Raw genomic sequence first — 20,261 nt, 5'->3', positions numbered from 1 at the left:
GTCCCACCTTACGCTTTGCTTCCTCACTAATTTATTTACTTCATTTTACCTCATTTTCCTCTCCAAATGGGGGCCCAACATGACTTACACTGTGGGGTAAGTTAAGTAACAATAACGTGGCTGGCCCCAAGTTGTCCTGCAAACTTCCGTGGCACAGCTGGGAATTAAAACGGGGTCTCCCAGATGCTAGTCCAGGCACTATACTGACAGATGTTCCCCTTCCACAGCAGCATGATCAGCATTGGGGCTGGGTTGAGCTAGCACTTGGTATGTATCCTGGACTCAGCATGCTGCTGAATTCAGTGGATATGGCAAAGCATCACCTTTGGTACTGTGTTCCATCAAGAACTGAAGCACCCATGTAGGCCATGAGGAATTCTGGAGGGTCACTGCTGAGCACATCTCACAGTGTGCTCAAGCCACCAGAAACGGTAGAAAGACACCTTCATATGGGCCAAGAAGGGGCTACAAGCCTGCCTGAAGCAGAGGGTTAGCAAGAAGGCATTCCAGGTTGTCAGTCAGGTTTGCAAACCTCCATGTGGTACCTGGGGATCTCCTGGAATTATAACTAATATCCAGATAAGAAAGATCTGTTCCCCGGGGGAGAAAATGGCTGCTTTGGAGGGTGGACTCTGTGGCATTATACCCTGCTGAGGTCCCTCCTGTCCCCAAACCCCACTCTCCCCGGGTTTCACCCTCCAAATCTCCAAGAATTTCCCAAACCTGAGATGGCAACCCTGTGGTGAGTGCATGCTAGTTCCCCTCTTGTCCTAACCACTGTTCCCTGTGAGCTCAGTTAGTGTGAGGTGGGGCACAATTTTGTCTGTCACACTGCAGGGCGCCAGGAAGGGGCTTCTACTGGCTGCCACCACTCTGGTAAGGGTCCGTCTGGGAGAGCGCAAGAGTTCTCACCCATCCAGTCTTCCTTGTTAGCAAGTTAAATAGGGCTGCCAATCCCCAGTTGGGGGCAGGGGATCCCCCAGTTTGGAGGTCCTCTCCCCACTTCAGGGACATCAGAAAGAGGGAGGAGGGAGGAAAGTGTCATCTGGGCAATCCATTATACCCTATGGAGACCAACTCCCATAGGGTATAATGAAGAATTGATCTGTGGGTATCTGGGGCGGGGGGATATTTTTTTGAGGTAGAGGCAGAAAAAGTTTCGCATAGAATCTGGTGCCTCCCCTTAAAACACTCCCCGAGTTTCAAAAAGATTGGACCAGAGTTCAAATTCTATCAGCCCAAAAGAAGGTGCCCCATCCTTCATTTTTAAAAGTGAAGGCATTTAAAAGACACACACTAGCTTTAAATGGGATGGCCAGAACTTCCTTTGGAGTTCAATTGTGCTTATCACACCCTTCATTCTGGCTCCACTCTCAAACTCTCCTGGCTCCACTCCCAAAGTCAAACCTGGCAACCCTAAGCAAGTACCTATTAACCGTGACCAAAGAGACATGAGGACCTGGGCAGTTTAACAACAAGAAGTTTATTGTAAATGCTCAAAACAAAAAGTGGTTGGTAAAGACTTTTTAGTGCAACAGTGAATATAGAAAGAAAAACAGTAAAAGTTGGTAAAAAGAAATAAAAGCCCTGACACAACTACCTAAACGTTCCCTTCCTCTAATGCCAAAGACTCACCACTAGGGATGTGCATTCGGTTCGGCCGAACCGTATTTACAGCCGAATCGCCACTGATTCGGCTGTATATGGAATAGGCTGCAGCCGATCCCCATAGGCGCCCATTATACGGCAGCCGAATACGGCTCGCCGTATACTTATGAATGGCTATTCGGAAGTATACAGCTGTCAATTCAAAAGGCGGGAAAGTAGCTTCTGCAGCCTCAAAGGAGCTGCTTGCCTACTTTCCTGCCTTTAGTTGCCTTTTCCCGCCTCTCCCATAGCCTCCCTGGGATCAGGAACGGGGGGAGGGGGAAGAGGAGCCCAGCAGCCAATCCAAAGCATGCATTTGCAAAATGCATTGCAAATTCATGCTTTGCAGGGCTTTTTAAGGAGTCTTCCTTCCTGGCTGGACTCCTCCATTGCTGCTGTGTGTGAGAGATTGTGCTGCTGCTGGCTGGCCCTTGGCTTCAGCTGCTGCCTGCTGCTCTCTCACTCAGCCTTACCAGACTTCCCTGGACTAGAGAAGACAAGGTAAGACAGTATTGGGGTTCTTGTTTTTATTTATTGTTGGTAAAAGGACTTTTTAAGACTTAGAGTCCCTTTACTTATCCAGATTTGGGTGGTGGTGGTGGTGGGGTAGCTTATCTGAGGTTAGGGGTTAGGGGTTTCTGCTTGGAGAGGGGGCCTGGGGTGGGGGGGTTTGCCAATTTGCCCAAATCTTAATTTAGTGAGAGGACTTTTAAAAGTGCAGTGTCCTTTTACTTCTGATTTGGGTGGCTCGGATTTCTTGGGGTTAGGGTGAAGGGTTTTTTTTGGGGGGGGAGGGGTTGGCAAAGTTCCTGTATTGTTAAAAGTTAATTTTTTTACTGTTTTAAAAGTATTCAGTGTTTGATTTGTTGCTGCTGTGTTGTGCTGCTGCTGTTACTCTTCTCTTCGGGTTCTTGGGGGGGGGTGCTGTTTGGCCTAATTTCCATTGTTTAAAAGGCCACTTTTGTCCCCCTTTTCCTGGTTCTGGTTTTAGGGGGGGGGGGGTGTTGTTGACTGATTTGGCCTGAGCTTTCTTATTGGTGAAAAGGCCATTTTTTAACACTTGAGTTGCTTGGCCTTTTGTCCTGTTGTCCCTTTTCTTGGTTTGGGGGTGGGGGTGTTCTTGACTTATTTGGCCTGAGCTTTCTTGTTGGTGAAAAGGTCACTTTTTTAACACTTGGCCTTTTGTGATTCTGCTGGTTTTGTTTTGGTTTTTTTTAATTACCTCTGGTTGGTGTGGGGGTTGGCGAGGGTGTGTGTGGGTTGGGTCACTTTCTTGTTTTTATAAAGTAGATTATGTGTTCTGTGGCAGGGAAGCTGGCACCTGGGTGAGAGATCCAGAACCAGCAGGTTTGTTGTGGTTGGCCAGCTCTCTCCGTGTTGTTTGGGGCAGGGCTGGAGAGCTGGCATCTGTAGATTGTGTGTTCTGTGGCAGGGAAGCTGGCACCTGGGTGAGAGACCCAGAACCAGCAGGCTTGTTTTGGATGGCCAGCTCTCCCCGTGTTGTTTGGGGCAGGGCTGGAGAGCTGGCATCTGTAGATTGTGTGTTCTGTGGCAGGGAAGCTGGCACCTGGGTGAGAGATCCAGAACCAGCAGGTTTGTTGTGGTTGGCCAGCTCTCTCCGTGTTGTTTGGGGCAGGGCTGGAGAGCTGGCATCTGTAGATTGTGTGTTCTGTGGCAGGGAAGCTGGCACCTGGGTGAGAGACCCAGAACCAGCAGGCTTGTTGTGGTTGGCCAGCTCTCCCCGTGTTGTTTGGGGCAGGGCTGGAGAGCTGGCATCTGTAGATTGTGTGTTCCGTGGCAGGGAAGCTGGCACCTGGGTGAGATACCCAGAACCATCAGGCTTGTTGTGGTTGGCCAGCTCTCCCCGTGTTGTTTGGGGCAGGGCTGGAGAGCTGGCATCTGGGTATGCTGCAGCCAGGTCTGCAGAGCAGATTGTGTTTTGTATGGCAGTGATGTTGGCAACTGGGTTTATATTGCTTCCAGGCCTGCAGGGTTCATAGAGTAGATAGAGGGATGTAGTGCATTTGGGTCCTATAGAGATTCTCTGATGTGGTTAGGTTTGGCTTTGGGTGCCCCACGAATTGGACCCCCTGGTCCAATTTTTTTTTTTGGCCTTGTGGGTTTTGTGTGGGACACTGTCCTGAAGCTGCACAGCAGTTTGGGGGGCTCTCCTCAAAAACCCCTGCTCCCCAGAGCCACTTTTCCCACAACAATTACAGTGAGGAAGTGGCTAATTGGGCTTTCCCCATCATTGTTGGCAATGGGCCTCTTGGGGAGCCCAAAGACAGGGACCCCCTGGCCAAATCTTTTTGGGACTTGGGGGGGTTGGAGGGGAGAGTCCCCTGCAGGTCCCCTGCAAATTTGGGGGCTCTCCCTCAACCCCCCTGCCCCCCAGTAGCCTCTAATTATGCCCTATGTTGCCATTGATTTCAATGGCCCATAGGGTATAATGATGGAATAGGGGCACCCTCTTTGGGTGCCCCTGGAATGGGATCCCCTGGCCCAATCTTTTTGGGACGTGGGGGGGTTGGTGGGGAGAGTCCCCTGCAGGTCCCCTGCAAATTTGGGGGCTCTCCCTCAAACCCCCTCCCCTCCATGCGGCTTCAAATATACCCTATTTGCCATTGATTTTAATGGCCCATAGGGTATAATAGGGCCGTATATTCGGTAATAGCCGCGCATCTACCATATATGCGGCTATTCCGAATGCGGTATTCAGGAGTATACGGGAATTCCGAATTATTTCCCCCCGTATACTTCTGAATCCGTGTAAAACTGAATTATTATTTTTTTGCACATCTCTACTCACCACCCCTGGACGAGGAACCTCAAGCTACAGCCTTCATTCCAGACTGCAGACTCTCCAGAGAGAACAACCCTGTCTGTAGTTTAGCCGTTTTATGCTTTCCTCCCAGGTCCCACCCCTCTGGGCTAATTTTCCCTCCAAAACGGCTTCCACCCAATCAGAAGGGATCCTGGGAAACGTCGGTCCACTAGCAACTCCTAGGTAGGCTCCTCCCTACCCTCTAGGCCACAGTAGGCCTAAGATCATGATAGGCTCACACATCTTTGTCTTAGCTCAGGAAGGATGGCCCCAGAGAAGACTAATTTATGCAGGATCCAAATCACTTGCTCACAACATTAATGCCAGTTGCTCATGAAGTAGAATTTTTGCTCACAGGACTCCACAGCTTAGAGGGAGCAAATCTGTGAGTGGTCCAAAGCTAACCAGTAAGCTGTGTGGTAGTGGTGGAATTTGAAAAATCTCCGCCAGCCTAATACAATGCTAACTGCCACAGAAATACCAGGCCTTGCACAAGTACACGTTTGCTCAAAGAAAAAGAACTACTATCTCAGATTGTGCTACATAGATCGTTTTAAGTAGTGTTTGAGGATCAATGCATCAAGAACATCTTCAACAGTAGCTTGCCTTCTGTGTCGTCTTATACGGGACCTCGATTCTCTCTTACCTGGGCTTGGAGCTGTAGCAGGATAACCTTTATGAAGTCCATCTGTTTACAATAAGTCAAAATGTACCTACATGAGCATGCCATGTAAGATGTGCTTCTATTATTGTAAGTAAAATTGCATTAAGTAAGAAATCTGACATTGGAGTCAGATCGCGTTTGTAATTTTTGAACAGCATTTTCCCCTTAACCAGGAAATATGGAAGATCAAGAATACAGAATAAAGTTTCTGTGCTTCCAAGGAAAAATGGGTTTGTTTGTTTTTTTGCATTTAGCCCAATAGTTTAGTCCTTGAACACATCATCAAAAATGCTGCTTAATGACTCTCTTCATGGCCGCCTTCATCTCTCTGTTCCTGAGGCTGTAAATGAAGGGATTCAACACGGGGGTCACTAGGATATACATCACAGCTGCCACCATGTCCTGGTGGTCTAAGTTCATGGAATTTGGCTTTAAATACACCCAGCCTACACTGCCGTAGAACAAGACCACCACGCAAATGTGGGACCCACATGTGGAAAAAGCCTTACGCTTCCCAACAGCAGATGGAATTTTCACAATGGTATAAAAGATGAGTGCATACGAAACGATAATGAGCACAAATGGCCCCAGGGTTTCCAGCACCCCCTCAGTCAGCATAAGTGTTTCTATGATGCTCGAATCAGAGCAAGAGACACCCAGAACAGGGTAAATGTCACAGAAGAATTGAGGGATCTCTTCAGGGTCACAGAACTCAACATGGGCTATCAAAAGTGTATAAAGCAATGAGTCAATTGTGGGAATAAGCCAGGATGCCGCAGCCAGCTGAAGACAACGCTTGTGGCTCATCATGGCGGAATAGTGAAGTGGCCAACAGATAGCTATGTAGCGGTCGTAGGCCATGGAAGCCAGCAGAAAGCTGTCAGAGGTGCCAAAATATATATAGAAATACATTTGGGCCAGACAACCACTGTAAGAGATAGTCTTCTTCTGAGACAGCAAGTTATCTAATGCCTTGGGAATGGTGGTGGAGGTGAAACCAAGGTCAGCTAGGGCAAGGTGGCTGAGCAGGAAGTACATGGGAGTCTGGTGGAGCTGCGTGTCAGAGCAGATCAACAGGATGATTGTGACGTTCCCCAGGAGGGTGAGCAGATAGATGGAAAGGAAGAGTGGGAAGAGGAGTCTTTGGACCTCCGGCTGGGATGGAAAACCTCGGAGGAGGAACTCAGAAACTTCTGTTGTGTTCCTGTGATTCACTGGACCCATACTGCTGAAGGGAGGAGATAGCAAGAAAGTTAGAGGCCTGCAATTAAGTATGGCTAATAAATCTCCTCCTTATCTGGCAAGAAGAAGAAGAGGAGGAAGAGGAGGAGATTGGATTTATATACCCTGTCTTCACTGCCCAAAGGAGTCTCAGAGCGGCTTACAATCTCCTTTTCCCTTCCCTCCCCACAACAGATGCCCTGTGAGGTAGGTGGGGCTGAGAGCTCTGACAGAAATTGTTCTTTCCAGAACAGCTTCTGACAGAATTATGACTGACCCAAGATTACTGCCTGCAGTAAACCCAAGATTACTGCCTGCAGTTGCATTTGAAGGAGTGGGAATCAAACCTGGTTCTCCCAGATAAGAGTCTGCACACAAACCACTACACCAAACTGAGCAAACTATGGTAGAATCCTTCTCTTCTGTCTCTCATCTCTGTCTCTGTCTCCCTGAGGTGTCCATTATTCCTGCTGCACAAGATACGTGCATCAGCCTCAAGATTCCGTGTCAGAATTCAGATACAGAATTGTGAAGCTCTGGATCAAGAATTCAGGATTTATTTTTTAATTAAAAATCTAAATTTCCCATTGTGCTGATCAAAAACCCCACACCATAGGGCCAGCTATGGAAAGAGGTCATTCTTCTCCAAGCACAGTGGAACCCCTAAGCTTGTAGATAAACATTTAAAAAATGGGAGAGATGGTCCTCGACTGGATCTTGGCTAACATGAAGGCAGCCACCAATAGTGATGGGGTGGGGGCAAAGAATAAGCCAGGTGATCAGTTAGGGGAGAGGGAAAGTGTTAGATGTTTGTGGGAGGGGGGGAGCTGGACAGGCAGAAAGGTGATGACAGCAAGAGAAAGCAACAGCACCTTTCCCCCCCCGTTCCTCTCCCAGGCACTGATCCCACCAGGGAGAGAAAGAGAACAGGTGGTGCCAACTGGAAGCCAGAGGAGGTGCTAACTCCTCTGATTTCTCTTCCTTTCTTCCATCCCCAACTCCTGTCTCTGGGAAGGAAGGTAGGAAAGAAGGAAGGAAGAAAGGAGGTACCCAAGTCTTGTTTTCAAGATTGCCGTTTAGAATAAACATTGAAATAAGTGCCCCAACAGTGTGACAATGGAAAAATGCCCCAAAAATGGCAGTTGAGGCAGGAAAGTGCATGCAAAAGTCCTCTAGGGATGCTCTGTTGTCTATACACTGCATTCATGGTGGAAAATCAAAGCCATTATACTATGCTTGAAGATACAATCAGTAAGGAATTCTACACCTTGAAAAAACACAATCAGTCCTTAAACTGGTAAGAATGCTTTCCCAATGCAGCCAAGACACAAGTGGCAACGCTCACAGATCCTGTCCTCACAGTCACAACCTTTAAACAGTTGACAAAGAGTCCAAATAGTTCAAAAGGACTGCGTATGAGGATTCAGTAATATCCAAACATTAGGAAGCAATGTGTTATCTGGATTTTAGTCACTGTGTGACAGAATGTTGCTGGATGGGCTGTTGGCCTGGTCCAACATGGCTTCTCTTATGTTCTTATGACATCTTAAATTTTCTTCCTGGTCGTGCTTGTTTCCCATGTTCAAATGGGAACTAAACAATAAACCAATAATCAAATCGTAATAAAAGCCGTACTTATTCTTTGAACTGATACCGAGAATGGATAGATCCTTTCTAATACTAATCATACGTACCCAATAACTGAAATGATTTTTTTTAATGCAGAAACAGCGGCTTTTCTTATGATTTGATTATATGTATGTAATAAACACTGAATTGTAGCAAAAGGCTGATAACTTTGAAGAAAGTAGGGATACTCCTGAGGAAGTCCTTGAAGAAATAAGTCTATATCCGGGTGCTCACGGTAACATCATGAGGATGGAGTTTGCTTTGTAATACTATAGGGATATACTTCTCTATAATGTGACAAAAGATTTATATGATCATTGTAAAACGTTTTACTAAATGTGCTAGCCAGCATATCAAAGTGTTTGTTTTCATTTCCTAGAGAGAGACGACCAGCAGAATGACCATTGGTTAATTGAGCTTTGAAAGTGTCTACCTGCCTTAGGTCACATTGGCTTTTACTTAGAAGAAAGTAAAAACTTCCTGTCTTTGTGCTGAGAGTAGAGAAGTAGCCAATACGGCAGACTATCTAGAGAAGATGTAGCTCAGGGGTGGCCAAAGTGCAGCTCAGGAGCCACATGTGACTCTTTCACACACACTGTGGGGCTCTCAAAGCCCCCACTGCCCCATTGGCCAGCTTGAAGAAGGTATTTCTCTCTTTAAATCACCTGTCCAAGCCAAGCCAGCTGGCAGCTTGGAAAATGCAGACAGACATGGTGTTTACTTCTTGCTTCATTATTGTGCGTTTGTGTGTGTGTGGATATATATATACATATAAACAACACAGGTAGTGGACAATGTGAAAGACCTTTACCTGGGACCCCTGAAATCAGCTACCAGGTTGAATAGACAAGACTGACCTAAATGGACCAATGGTCTGATTCAGCATAAAAGCACAACAGCAGACCGGTATCCACACTGTTTCCCAGCAAGCTTCTTCAGGTGCATATACCATATTGAGATGGTGATACATGTTCATTTCAAGTCATGCACGCTGCTGGCATTATCCCTGAGCATTCAGGGTAACGCCAGCAGCATGCATACCTTGAAATGAACCTGTGATTGTATCACCATCTCAATATTGTATATGCGCCTGAAGAAGCTCGCTGGGAAACAGTGTGGATACCGGTCTGCTGTTGCGCTTTTCCATAGAATTCAAGACTGGACTACACTTCTACGCTGAGCTGTGCTCTTTTGAGTTGATTAATTTCTTGGGACAATTGAAGCTTTAGCTTTTTTATGAAATATTTCTTCCAGTCTGCATTGTGTAAATTGCAACTGTTGTACAGTATATAAGTATATGAATATGAATTTCTACTTTTTATGAGCACTTTGATAATAGTAAAAATAGATAACGTTTTGCAGCAATTGACCATGAGCTTTGCTTTTTACACGGCCTATTCTAGTGTAGGAGCTGATTCAGTATAATGCAGCTTCATGTGTTCATGTATGATAAGCATGTACTGGGCAGTGCCTATGTCATCCACATGAAGCAGAGCAGAAATCCTTCCAGACCTACCTGCATTAGTTTGAATCACCCACCCATCGATTGACTTTCTCCCTTACTTTCATTTCTTCTTCTTGTAGTTCTTGTATGATCAGTTTGGATTTTGTGTCTGTCAGTAAGAGAGTGTGATATACATGAAGACACTGGAACAGCAATTAGAGATACTGTCCTGCATTTACTGGAAGACATCACACTGCAACAGCAGTGGTTGAGATAGCTGGAGAGGGATACAGGTAGGTGCAGGACTCAGACTCCCTGAGATGGTTCCTGCAGGGTGCTGACTTCATCCCCCCCGCCTTCCCATGGCTCTTCCTCCTCTGATGACACCCATCAGAAAGGACATGAGGCAGCTCCATTTTGTTCACTGCTCAATGGCAGTGGCCACACTACTCACTGTCTCATGCTGTGAGAAGCTGTCTACAGATGAGGAGATGGCAGTTAGAGTGAGCAATGTTCTGACAGAGAAGCATTCTTTTCTCTGAGAACACAAGAAGAAAAGTCCTTCCTTTTCCATCACCTGAATAGGGGGGTGGGGATTCAGAAGGGAGTGTGGGTGAGACTTAAAAGGTTCTCAAGACTATAAATTAAGGCCCTGACCAGGGTGGTCCAGGCAAGCCTGCTCTTGTCAGATTTCAGAAGCCAAGCAGGGTTGAGTCTGCTTAGTATTTGGATGGGAGACCTCCTTGGAATATCAGGTTAAGAAGACAGGGGTAGGCCTTAATCAGCCACCTCTCTGAATATCCTCCAGGCTCGCAGTAGGGGTCAGTCACCAGAGGTCAACATGACTTCCAGGAGCAGATACACACATACAAAAATAATTTTTAAAAGACTTTAACTGAGGGTCTCGGAAGTTGTTCAGAGTTTCTAGGAGCAGGAGCCAGAAACAACAACTCAATGGGACCTGCGGGGTGTTCTTGAAAGAAGCAATAAGGAGGCTTCAGTGGGCTTATCAGCGATAGGAATTTTTTGGTGCCTGCAGAGCTCCTACTTACCCAGTTGGTAAAGACTAACCAAAAAAGATGATTTCTGTTTGCAGCAGCAGAGTCTGCGAGTCTGTAGGTGTTGAAGAACAAAGGGACCATCCCACGGAGAGATCAGGAAGGAGGGAATATATTTGGCTTTTTCCTCCGGGTTAACACAAGCCTTCTTCTTCTGCTGAGCAGATATGACATACAGTTTGCTATTGCATGAAAAGATGGTGACCGGGTGACTGCATCAGCTTTTGTTCATGGCTTGGCACCCTTCAGGGCTGTGATTCTCAGAGAATGGCTCAGCCAGGTTTCCTTCTGAGCCGTCCCTTGAGGAATAGTTCTGAGACAGGACCCCAGAGGCCGAAGCAAATTAGTGTATTTATGGTATGATTGTTTTTTAACACAAGCAGACATTTGGCATAGAACAGCAGCAAGAGATCCCAAAGAGTCAGAAACTGGGTGCACAATATATCTTCCCCACTCCCTTGCTTCCTGTCAGAACATTAACAGTCAGGATTGTTTTTGTTTGTTTGTTGCCCTCTTTGGTGTTGGGGGGCTGATGGGGGGCAGGGGGCACCCAGTGGCTGGACATCTGGATAATCGACACTGGGGCCAGGAATGGGGTGATAGTGGCATAGAATAGCTCAAGTGGAGCAGTCATGGATGGTGGAGTAGCTACCCTGACTAGCATGCAAGACCTTTCCCCTTAGATGAACCTCTCTCTGAATGGACCTCCCCACTTCAAGGGACTTCCTTCTGAATGCCTTTAGATGGACCTCCCTCTGAATCCCCTTGGAGGGATTTCCTTCTGAATGTCTTTAGATGCATCTCCCTCTGAATGCCCTTGGAGGGATTTCCTTCTGAATGCCTTTAGATGGGCCTCCCTCTGAACGCCCTTGGAGGGTCTTCTTTCTGAATGCCTTTAGATGGACCTCCCTCTGAACGCCTTTGGAGCGACTTCCTTCTGAATGCATAGGGTGGATTTCCTTCTGAATGCCCTTGGATAGGCTTCCTAGTGAATGTTTTCATGCTGCGCCTTGGGTCCCAGTCAACCCTTCTGAGTGCCCTGAATGGACTTCCCTGTAAATGTTTGCCCTTTTGTACTTTGGGCTCCAATCAGCCCTTCCACATCTTATCTTTTTCTAAAGGTCTCTGTTGGTACAAGGTCCCACCTTACGCTTTGCTTCCTCACTAATTTATTTACTTCATTTTACCTCATTTTCCTCTCCAAATGGGGGCCCAACATGACTTACACTGTGGGGTACGTTAAGTTACAATAATGTGGCTGGCCCCAAGTTGTCCTGCAAACTTCCGTGGCACAGCTGGGAATTAAAACGGGGTCTCCCAGATGCTAGTCCAGGCTGACAGATGTTCTCCTTCCACAGCAGCATGATCAGCATTGGGGCTGGGTTGAGCTAGTACTTGGTATGTATCCTGGACTCAGCACGCTGCTGAATTAAATGGATATGGCAAAGCATCACCTTTGGTACTGTGTTCCATCAAGAACTGAAGCATCCATGTAGGCCATGCGGAATTCTGGAGGGTCACTGCTGAGCACATCTCACAGTGTGCTCAAGCCACCAAAAATGGTAGAATGACACCTTCATGTGGGCCAAGAAGGGGCTACAAGTCTGCCTGAAGCAGAGGGTTAGCAAGAAGGCATTCCAGGTTGTCAGTCAGGTTTGCAAACCTCCATGTGGTACCTGGGGATCTCCTGGAATTATAGCTAATATCGAGATAAGAAAGATCTGTTCCGCTGGGGGAGAAAATGGCTGCTTTGGAGGGTGAGCTCTATGGCATTATACCCTGCTGAGGTCCCTCCTGTCCCCAAACCCCACTCTCCCCGGGTTTCACCCTCCAAATCGCCAAGAATTTCCCAAACCTGAGATGGCAACCCTGCAGTGAGTGCAGGCTAGTTCCCCTCTTGTCCTAACCACTGTTCCCTGTGAGCTCAGTTAGTGTGAGGTGGGGCACAATTTTGCCTGTCACACTGCAGGGGACCAGGAAGGGGCTTCTACTGGCTGCCACCACTCTGGTAAGGGTCCGTCTAGGAGAGCGCAGAGTTCTCACCCATCCAGTCTTCCTTGTTAGCAAGTTAAATAGGGCTGCCAATCCCCAGTTGGGGGCAGTGGATCCCCCAGTTTGGAGGTCCTCTCCCCACTTCAGGGACATCAGAAAGAGGGAGGAGGGAGGAAAGTGTCATCTGGGCAATCCATTATACCCCATGGAGACCAACTCCCATAGGGTATAATGGAGAATTGATCTGTGGGTATCTGGGGCGGGGGGGGGGTATTTTTTTAAGGTAGAGGCAGAAAAAGTTTTGCATAGCATCTGGTGCCTACCCTCAAAACACACCTTTAATGCCAGTTCCGCGTGAAGTAGAATTTTTGCTCAGAGGACTCCACAGCTTAGAGGGAGCAAATCTGTGAGTGGTCCAAAGCTAACCAGTAAGCTTTGTGCTAGTGGTGGAAATTGAAAAGTCTCCGGCAGCCTAATACAATGCTAACTACCACAGAAATATCAGGCCTTACACAAGTACACGTTTGCTCAAAGAAAAAGAACTACTATCTCAGATTGCGCTACATAGATCGTTTTTAGTAGTGTTTGAGGATCAATGCATCAAGAACATCTTCAACAGTAGCTTGCCTTCTGCGTCATCTTATATGGGACCTCGATTCTCTTACCTGGGCTTGGAGCTGTAGCAGGATAACCTTTATGAAGTCCATCTGTTCACAATAAGTCAAAATGTATCTACATGAATATGCCATGTAAGATGTGTTTCTATTTTTGTAAATAAATTTACATTAAGTAAATAATATGACATTGGAGTCAGATCACCTTGTATTTTTTGAACAGCATTCTCCTCTTAATCGGGAAATGTGAAAGATAAAGGATACTGCCTAAAGCAGGGGTGGCCAAACTTGCTGAATGTAAGAGCCACATAGAATAAATATCAGATGTTTGAGAGCTGCAAGACCTGAACATCTGATGTTGGAGGGAGGGAGGGAGGAAAATAGATGGGAAAAGAGGCGGAATGAAAGCAACTTTAATTTTAAATCCATTCTCCAAGCTGCTAGCTGGCTTGACTTGAAGAAGTGATTTAAAGAAACAAATGCCTTTTCCAAGTTGGCTGATGGAGGCTTCAGGAGCCACACAATATGTGTGAAAGAGCCACAAGTGGCTCCCGAGCCACAGTTTGGCCACCACTGGCCTAAAATTTCTGTGCTTCCAAGGGGGTGAACAAACATGTGGACAAAGGAGACCCGATAGATGTTGTTTACCTTGACTTCCAGAAAGCTTTTGATAAAGTTCCTCATCAAAGGCTCCTTAGAAAGCTTGAGAATCATGGAGTAAAAGGACAGGTCCTCTTGTGGATCAAAAACTGGCTGAGTAATAGGAAGCAGAGAGTGAGTATAAATGGGCAGTCTTCGCAGTGGAGGACGGTAAGCAGTGGGGTGCCGCAGGGCTCGGTACTGGGTCCCATGCTCTTTAACTTGTTCATAAATGATTTAGAGTTGGGAGTGAGCAGTGAAGTGGCCAAGTTTGCGGATGACACTAAATTGTTCAGGGTGGTGAGAACCAGAGAGGATTGTGAGGAACTCCAAAGGGATCTGTTGAGGCTGGGTGAGTGGGCGTCAACGTGGCAGATGCGGTTCAATGTGGCCAAGTGCAAAGTAATGCACATTGGGGCTAAGAATCCCAGCTACAAATACAAGTTGATGGGGTGTGAACTGGCAGAGACTGATCAAGAGAGAGATCTTGGGGTCATGATAGATAACTCACTGAAAGTGTCAAGACAGTGTGCGTTTGCAATAAAAAAGGCCAATGCCATGCTGGGAATTATTAGGAAGGGAATTGAAAACAAATCAGCCAGTATCATAATGCCCCTGTATAAATCGATGGTGCGGTCTCATTTGGAGTACTGTGTGCAGTTCTGGTCGCCGCACCTCAAAAAGGATATTATAGCTTTAGAGAAGGTGCAGAGAAGGGCAACTAGAATGATTAAAGGGCTGGAGCACTTTCCCTATGAAGAAAGGTTGAAACGCTTGGGACTCTTTAGCTTGGAGAAACGTCGACTGCAGGGTGACATGATAGAGGTTTACAAGATAATGCATGGAATGGAGAAAGTAGAGAAAGAAGTACTTTTCTCCCTTTCTCACAATACAAGAACTCGTGGGCATTCGATGAAATTGCTGAGCAGACAGGTTAAAACGGATAAAAGGAAGTACTTCTTCACCCAAAGGGTGATTATCATGTGGAATTCACTGCCACAGGAGGTGGTGGCGGCCACAAGTATAGCCACCTTCAAGAGGGGTTTAGATAAAAATATGGAGCAGAGGTCCATCAGTGGCTATTAGCCACAGTGTATGTGTGTATATAACATTTTTTGCCACTGTGTGACACAGAGTGTTGGACTTGATGGGCCGTTGGCCTGATCCAACATGGCTTCTCTTATGTTCTTATGTTCTTATGGAAAATGATTTTTTTTTACATTTAACCCAGTTGTTTGGCTTTTGAACACATCATCAAAAATGCCGCTTAATGACCCTCTTCATGGCCACCTTCATCTCGCTGTTCCTGAGGCTGTAGATGAAGGGATTACACATGGGAGTCACCAGGGTATACATCACAGCTGCCACTGTGTCCTTGAGGTCTAACTGCTTAGAATTCGGCTTTAAATACACCAAGATCAGAGTGCCGTAGAACAAGACCACCATGCAAATGTGGGACCCGCATGTAAAGAAAGCCTTGCGCTTCCCAACGGCAGATGGAATCTTCATGATGGTATAAAAGATGAGTATATACGAAATGATAATCAGTACAAACGGCCCCAGGATCACCACCATCCCCTCAGTCAGCACAAGTGTTTCTATGATGCTCGTGTCAGAGCAAGAGACATCCAGAACAGGGTAAATGTCACAGAAGAAATGAGGGACCTCGTCGGGGTCACAGAACTCAAGACGGGACATCAAAAGTATATAAACCAATGAGTCCATTGCGGCGATAAGCCAGGCTGCCACAGCCAGCTGAAGACAACGCTTGTGGCTCATCATGGCAAAATAGTGCAGTGGGTAGCAGATAGCCACATAGCGGTCGTAGGCCATGGAAGCCAGCAGGAAGCAGTCACAGTTGCCAAAATACATATAGAAATACATCTGGACCAGACAACCATAGTAGGAGATGGTCTTCTTCTGAGACAGCAGGTTATCTAATGCCTTGGGGATGGTGGTGGAGGTGAAACCAAGGTCAGCTAGGGCAAGGTTGCTGAGCAGGAAGTACATGGGAGTCTGGTGGAGCTGCGTGTCGGAGCAGATCAACAAGATGATTGTGACGTTTCCCAGGAGGGCGAGCAGATAGATGGAAAGCAAGAGAGGGAAGAGGAGTCTTTGGACCTCTGGCTGGGATGGAAAGCCTCGGAGGAGGAACTCAGAAACTTCTGTTGTGTTCCTGTGATTTATTGGACTCATGCTGCTGAAGGGAGGAGATAGAAAAAAAGTTAGAGGTCCATAGCCAAGAGTGGCTAATAAATCCCATGAACTATGGCAGAATCCTTCTATTACGTATTCTCTCTGTGTCTCACATCTCTGGCTGGGGCCAGACCTGCCGGAGAACAGGACGAGTAGGGAACAGGACGGGAGAAAGATGTGCACGTTTGGACTTAGTCCGATTTCGTACTCACCTTATGCTGCTGTCACATTCGTCTTCTCAGTGCGGTGTTTTTCAAATTTCCCACTATCTGCACCAGGGCTGCAGCAAACATCGCCGTTCTCGCGCGGTAAACGGAAACTGTTTTTTAGCAGTTTCTGTTTGCCGTGTGAAAACCACGATCTTTTTAAATCCTTCTGCCAGCTGTCCATGTGTCGGCTTACACTGTCAGTTTGGACCCAGCCTCTGTCTCTCTCTCCCTGATACGTCCATTATTCCTGCCACACAAGGTATGTGCATCAGCATCAAGATTTTGTGTCAGAATTCAGATTCAGAATTGTGACGCTCTGGTTAAAACAATTTTTATTTAGTAACATATGGTAACAATATCTTATTCCTGCATCATTAATAACTTCTTTTTATCTATCCCATATATTACTTTCTAACCACCCCTCCCCCCGTTACTTGACCCCTGCCGGTGTTATTTACTTATAATACTAATATTAAAAGGTACCCTTAACTAACAAAAACAAAAATTTACATTCTTCTTCCTTCTAAGACTTAATCATGGATTTTGTGGCTGTCAGTAAGATAGTGTGAGATACAGGAAGACATTGGAGCAGCAATTGGAGATCCTGCCCTGCTTTTACTGGAAGACATCACACTGCAACAGCGGTGGTTGTGATAGCTGGAGGGGGAACCTGGTAGGTGCAGGACTCAGACTCCCTGAGATGGTTCCTGCAGGGTGCTGACTTCATCCCCCCCCCCCCCCTTTCCATGGCTCTCCCTCCTCCCAATGACACCCACCAGAAAGGACATGAGAGCAGCTCCATTTTGTTCACTGCTCAATGGCAGGGGCCACTTCCCGGTTGGCCACACTGCCTCACACTACTCACTGTCTCCAGCTGTGAGAAGTTGTCTGCAGATGAGAAGATGATGGTTAGAGTGAGCATTGTTGTGACAGAGAAGCATTCTTTCCTCTGAGAACACAACAGGAAAAGTCCTTTATTTTGCATCAGCTGAAGGGGGGGGGAGGGCGAAACTCAGAAGGAAGTGTGGGTGAAACATCAGAGGCCCAAACTGTGTCCAAACTGTGGCTCGGGAGCCACATGTGGCTCTTTCACACATATTGTGTGGCTCTTGAAGCCCCCACCACCCTGTCAGACAGCTTGGCGAAGACATTTCCCTCTTTAAATCAGTTCGCCAAGCCAGTTGGGGGCTCAGAGAATGCATTTAAGGTTGCTTTTTTTCCACATCTTCCTACCTCCCCTCACATCTATTTGGCTTCCTTCCTCCCTTCCACCCATCTTGTGGCTCTCAAAAGTCTGATTTTCATGTCTTGCAGCTCTCAAACATCTGACCTTTATTCTATGTGGCTCTTATGTCAAGCAAGTTTTGCTACCCCTGCTATAAACTAAGGTCCTGATCTGGATAGCCCAGGCAAGCCTGATCTTGTCAGATCTCAGAAGGCAAGAGGGGTTCAGTATGCTTAGAACCTGGATGGGAGACTGCCTTGAAATACCAAGTTGGGTGGAAAAGGGCAGTTGGGTGGAAAAGGGCAGGCCACCTCTCTGAATATCCTCCAGGCCCCCAGTTAGGGGTCCGTCACCAGAGGTCAACATGACTTCCAGGTGCAGATACACACAAAAAAACCCACAATAATATTTTTTAAAAGACTATCAATTAGGGTCTGGGAGGTTGTTCAGGGGTTCCAGGAGTAGGAGCCAGAAGCAACAACTCAGGGGGACCTGTTGGGTGTCCCTGACAGAAGTGGCTTCAGTGGGCTTTTCAGTGATAGGAATTTTCTGGTGCCTGTAGGGCTCTTACTTACCCCGGATGGTAAACTCTACCCAAAAAAGGTGCTTTCTGTTTTCAGCAGCAGCAGGAACAGAGTTTGTGAGTCTCTAGGTGCTGAAGAATGAAGGGACCATCCCATGGAGAGATCAGGAAGGCTGGAATATATTTGGCTTTTTGCTTCTGGTTAACACAAGCCTCCTTCTTCTGCTGAGCAGATCTGACATACAGTTTGCATGAAATGATAGTGGCCTGGTGGCTGCATCAGCTTTTGTTCATGGCTTGGTGCCCTTCAGGACTGTGATACTCAGAAAATGGCTCAGCCAGGTTTCCTCCTGAACCATCCCTTGAGGAATAGTTCTGAGACAGAACCCCAGAGGCCAGAGTGAACTAGCTTGTTTATCATGTGTAATGCTTTAAAACACACACATGTTTGCCCTAGAACAAGAGATCTCAAAGGAATTTATCAGAGACTGCATGCAGAATAGCTCCAAGTTATATCCTCTGTTGCCCTCTTTGGTGTTGGGGGACTGATGGGGGGCCGGGGCCAGGACAACCAACACTGGCGCCAGTTATGGGGGTGATAGTGTCATAGAATGGCTCATGTGGAGCAGTGCTGGATGGTAGGGTAGTGCCCTTGCCCAGATACCTTGACTACCATGTAAGACCATTGCCCTTAGATAGACCTCCCTCTAAATGCCTTTGAAAGGACTTCCTTCTGAATGTCTTTAGATGGACCTCCCTCTGAATGCCCTTGAAAGGACTTCCTTCTGAATGCCTTTAGATAAATCTTCCTCTGAATGCCCATGAAGGGACTTCCTTTTGAATGCTTTTAGGTGGACCTCCCTCTGAATGCCCTTGGAAGGACTTCCTTCTGAATGTCTTTAGATGGACTTTCCTCTGAATGCCCTTGGAGGGACCTCCTTCTGAAAGCATTGGATAGATTTCCTTCTGAATGCCCTTGGATAGGCTTCCTAGTGAATGTTTGTCATGTTGCACCTTGGACCCCAATCAACCCTTCTGAGTGCCCTTGAATGGACTTCCCTATACATGTTTGCCCTGTTGTACTTTGGGCTTCCATCAGCCCTTCCATGTCTTACCTCTTTCTAAAAGCCTCTGTCCTCATAGCTGGTATGGGGTCCCATCTTACACTTTGCTTTCTCACTACGTATTTATTTACTGCATTTTACCCCATTTTCCTCTCCAGATGTGAGCCCTACATGACTTACACTGTGGGGTAGGTTAAGCTACAAGAATGTGGCTGGCTCAAGGTCGTCCTGCAAACTTCCATTGCACAGCTGGGAGTTAAAATGGGGTCTCCCAGATCCTAGTCCAGACACTATACTGACGGATATTTTCCCACAACAGCATGACCAGCATTGGGGCTTGGGTTGACCTAGCACTTGGTATGCATCCTGGACTCAGCACACTGCTGAATTCAATGGATATGGCAAAGCATCACTTTTGGTACTGCGTTCCATCAAGAACTGAAAGGTCCATGCAGGCCATGACGGATTTTGGAGGGTCAAGCCACCCAAAATGGTAGAGTGGGTAAACAAGCCTGCTTAAAACAGAAGTGGGTACAAGCCTGCTTAAAACAGGTAGTCAGATTTGCAACCTCCATGCAGGGCTGGCCCTAGACTATCTGGTACCCTAGGCAAGGCTCATGAATAACATAACCAAGTCACATGCGGGCACCCAATTTGGTGCCACCAGAAGGCTGGCGCCCTAGGCAATTGCCTAGTTTCCTCATGGCGGGGCTGGGCCTGCCTCTATGTGTGGCCTGGAGATCTCCTGAATTACAACTAATCTCCAGATAAGAGAGATCAGTTCCCCTGGGGAAAAATGGCAGCTTTGGAGGGTGGACTCTATGGCATTGTACCCTTCCCATCTCCTGGATCCACCCCCAAAGTCTCCAGGTATTTTCCAATATAGACCTGGCAACTTGATTCTCCAGAGAAAGCAACCCTGTCTGTAGCTTGGTCTTTTTACACTTTCCTCCGAGGTCCCGCCCTTGTGGGCTAGTTTTCAATCCAAAATGGCTTCCACCCAATCAGAAGGGATCTTGGGAAAAGTAGGTCCACTAGCAACTTCTAGGTAGGCTTCTCTCTGCTCTCTAGGCCACACTAGGCCTAAGATCATGACAGGCTCACACATTTTGTCTTAGCTCAGGAAGTATAGACCCAGAGAAAACTAATTTATGCAGAAACCAAAGCATTTGCTCAAAACTTTAATGCTAGTAGTTCATGAAGTAGAATTTTTGCTCACAAGGAAACAAATATGTGACTGGTCCAAACCAATAAACTTGGTGGTGGTAATGTGATTTGAAATATCTCTGGTAGCCTAGTACAACACTAACTT

At 46.8% G+C, this 20,261-nt stretch overlaps 1 protein-coding gene across 2 annotated transcripts; it reads right to left on the bottom strand.

The window, feature by feature from the left end:
* Positions 1-12,372: 12,372 nt before the first annotated feature.
* On the bottom strand, positions 12,373-15,928 carry LOC132581518 (olfactory receptor 1361-like). 2 transcript variants are annotated; one of them, XM_060252804.1, is made up of 2 exons: positions 15,008-15,928; positions 12,373-12,396 (listed from the first exon to the last, which is right to left on the bottom strand). In XM_060252804.1, the coding sequence occupies exons 1-2, from the start codon at positions 15,926-15,928 to the stop codon at positions 12,373-12,375; spliced, it is 945 nt and encodes a 314-aa protein (XP_060108787.1). The 2 variants fall into 2 exon arrangements, with proteins under 2 accessions (XP_060108787.1, XP_060108788.1); XM_060252805.1 differs by lacking the exon at positions 12,373-12,396 and having other exon boundaries at positions 14,987-15,928.
* Between the last annotated feature and the right edge of the window lie 4,333 nt (positions 15,929-20,261).

The sequence above is a fragment of the Heteronotia binoei genome, chromosome 13, assembly GCF_032191835.1.
Source record: "Heteronotia binoei isolate CCM8104 ecotype False Entrance Well chromosome 13, APGP_CSIRO_Hbin_v1, whole genome shotgun sequence".
In the NCBI taxonomy this organism is placed as follows: Eukaryota; Metazoa; Chordata; class Lepidosauria; order Squamata; family Gekkonidae; genus Heteronotia; species Heteronotia binoei.
The sequence above is the reverse complement of the archived record's forward strand: the minus strand, read 5'-3'. Positions and strand labels throughout refer to the sequence as shown.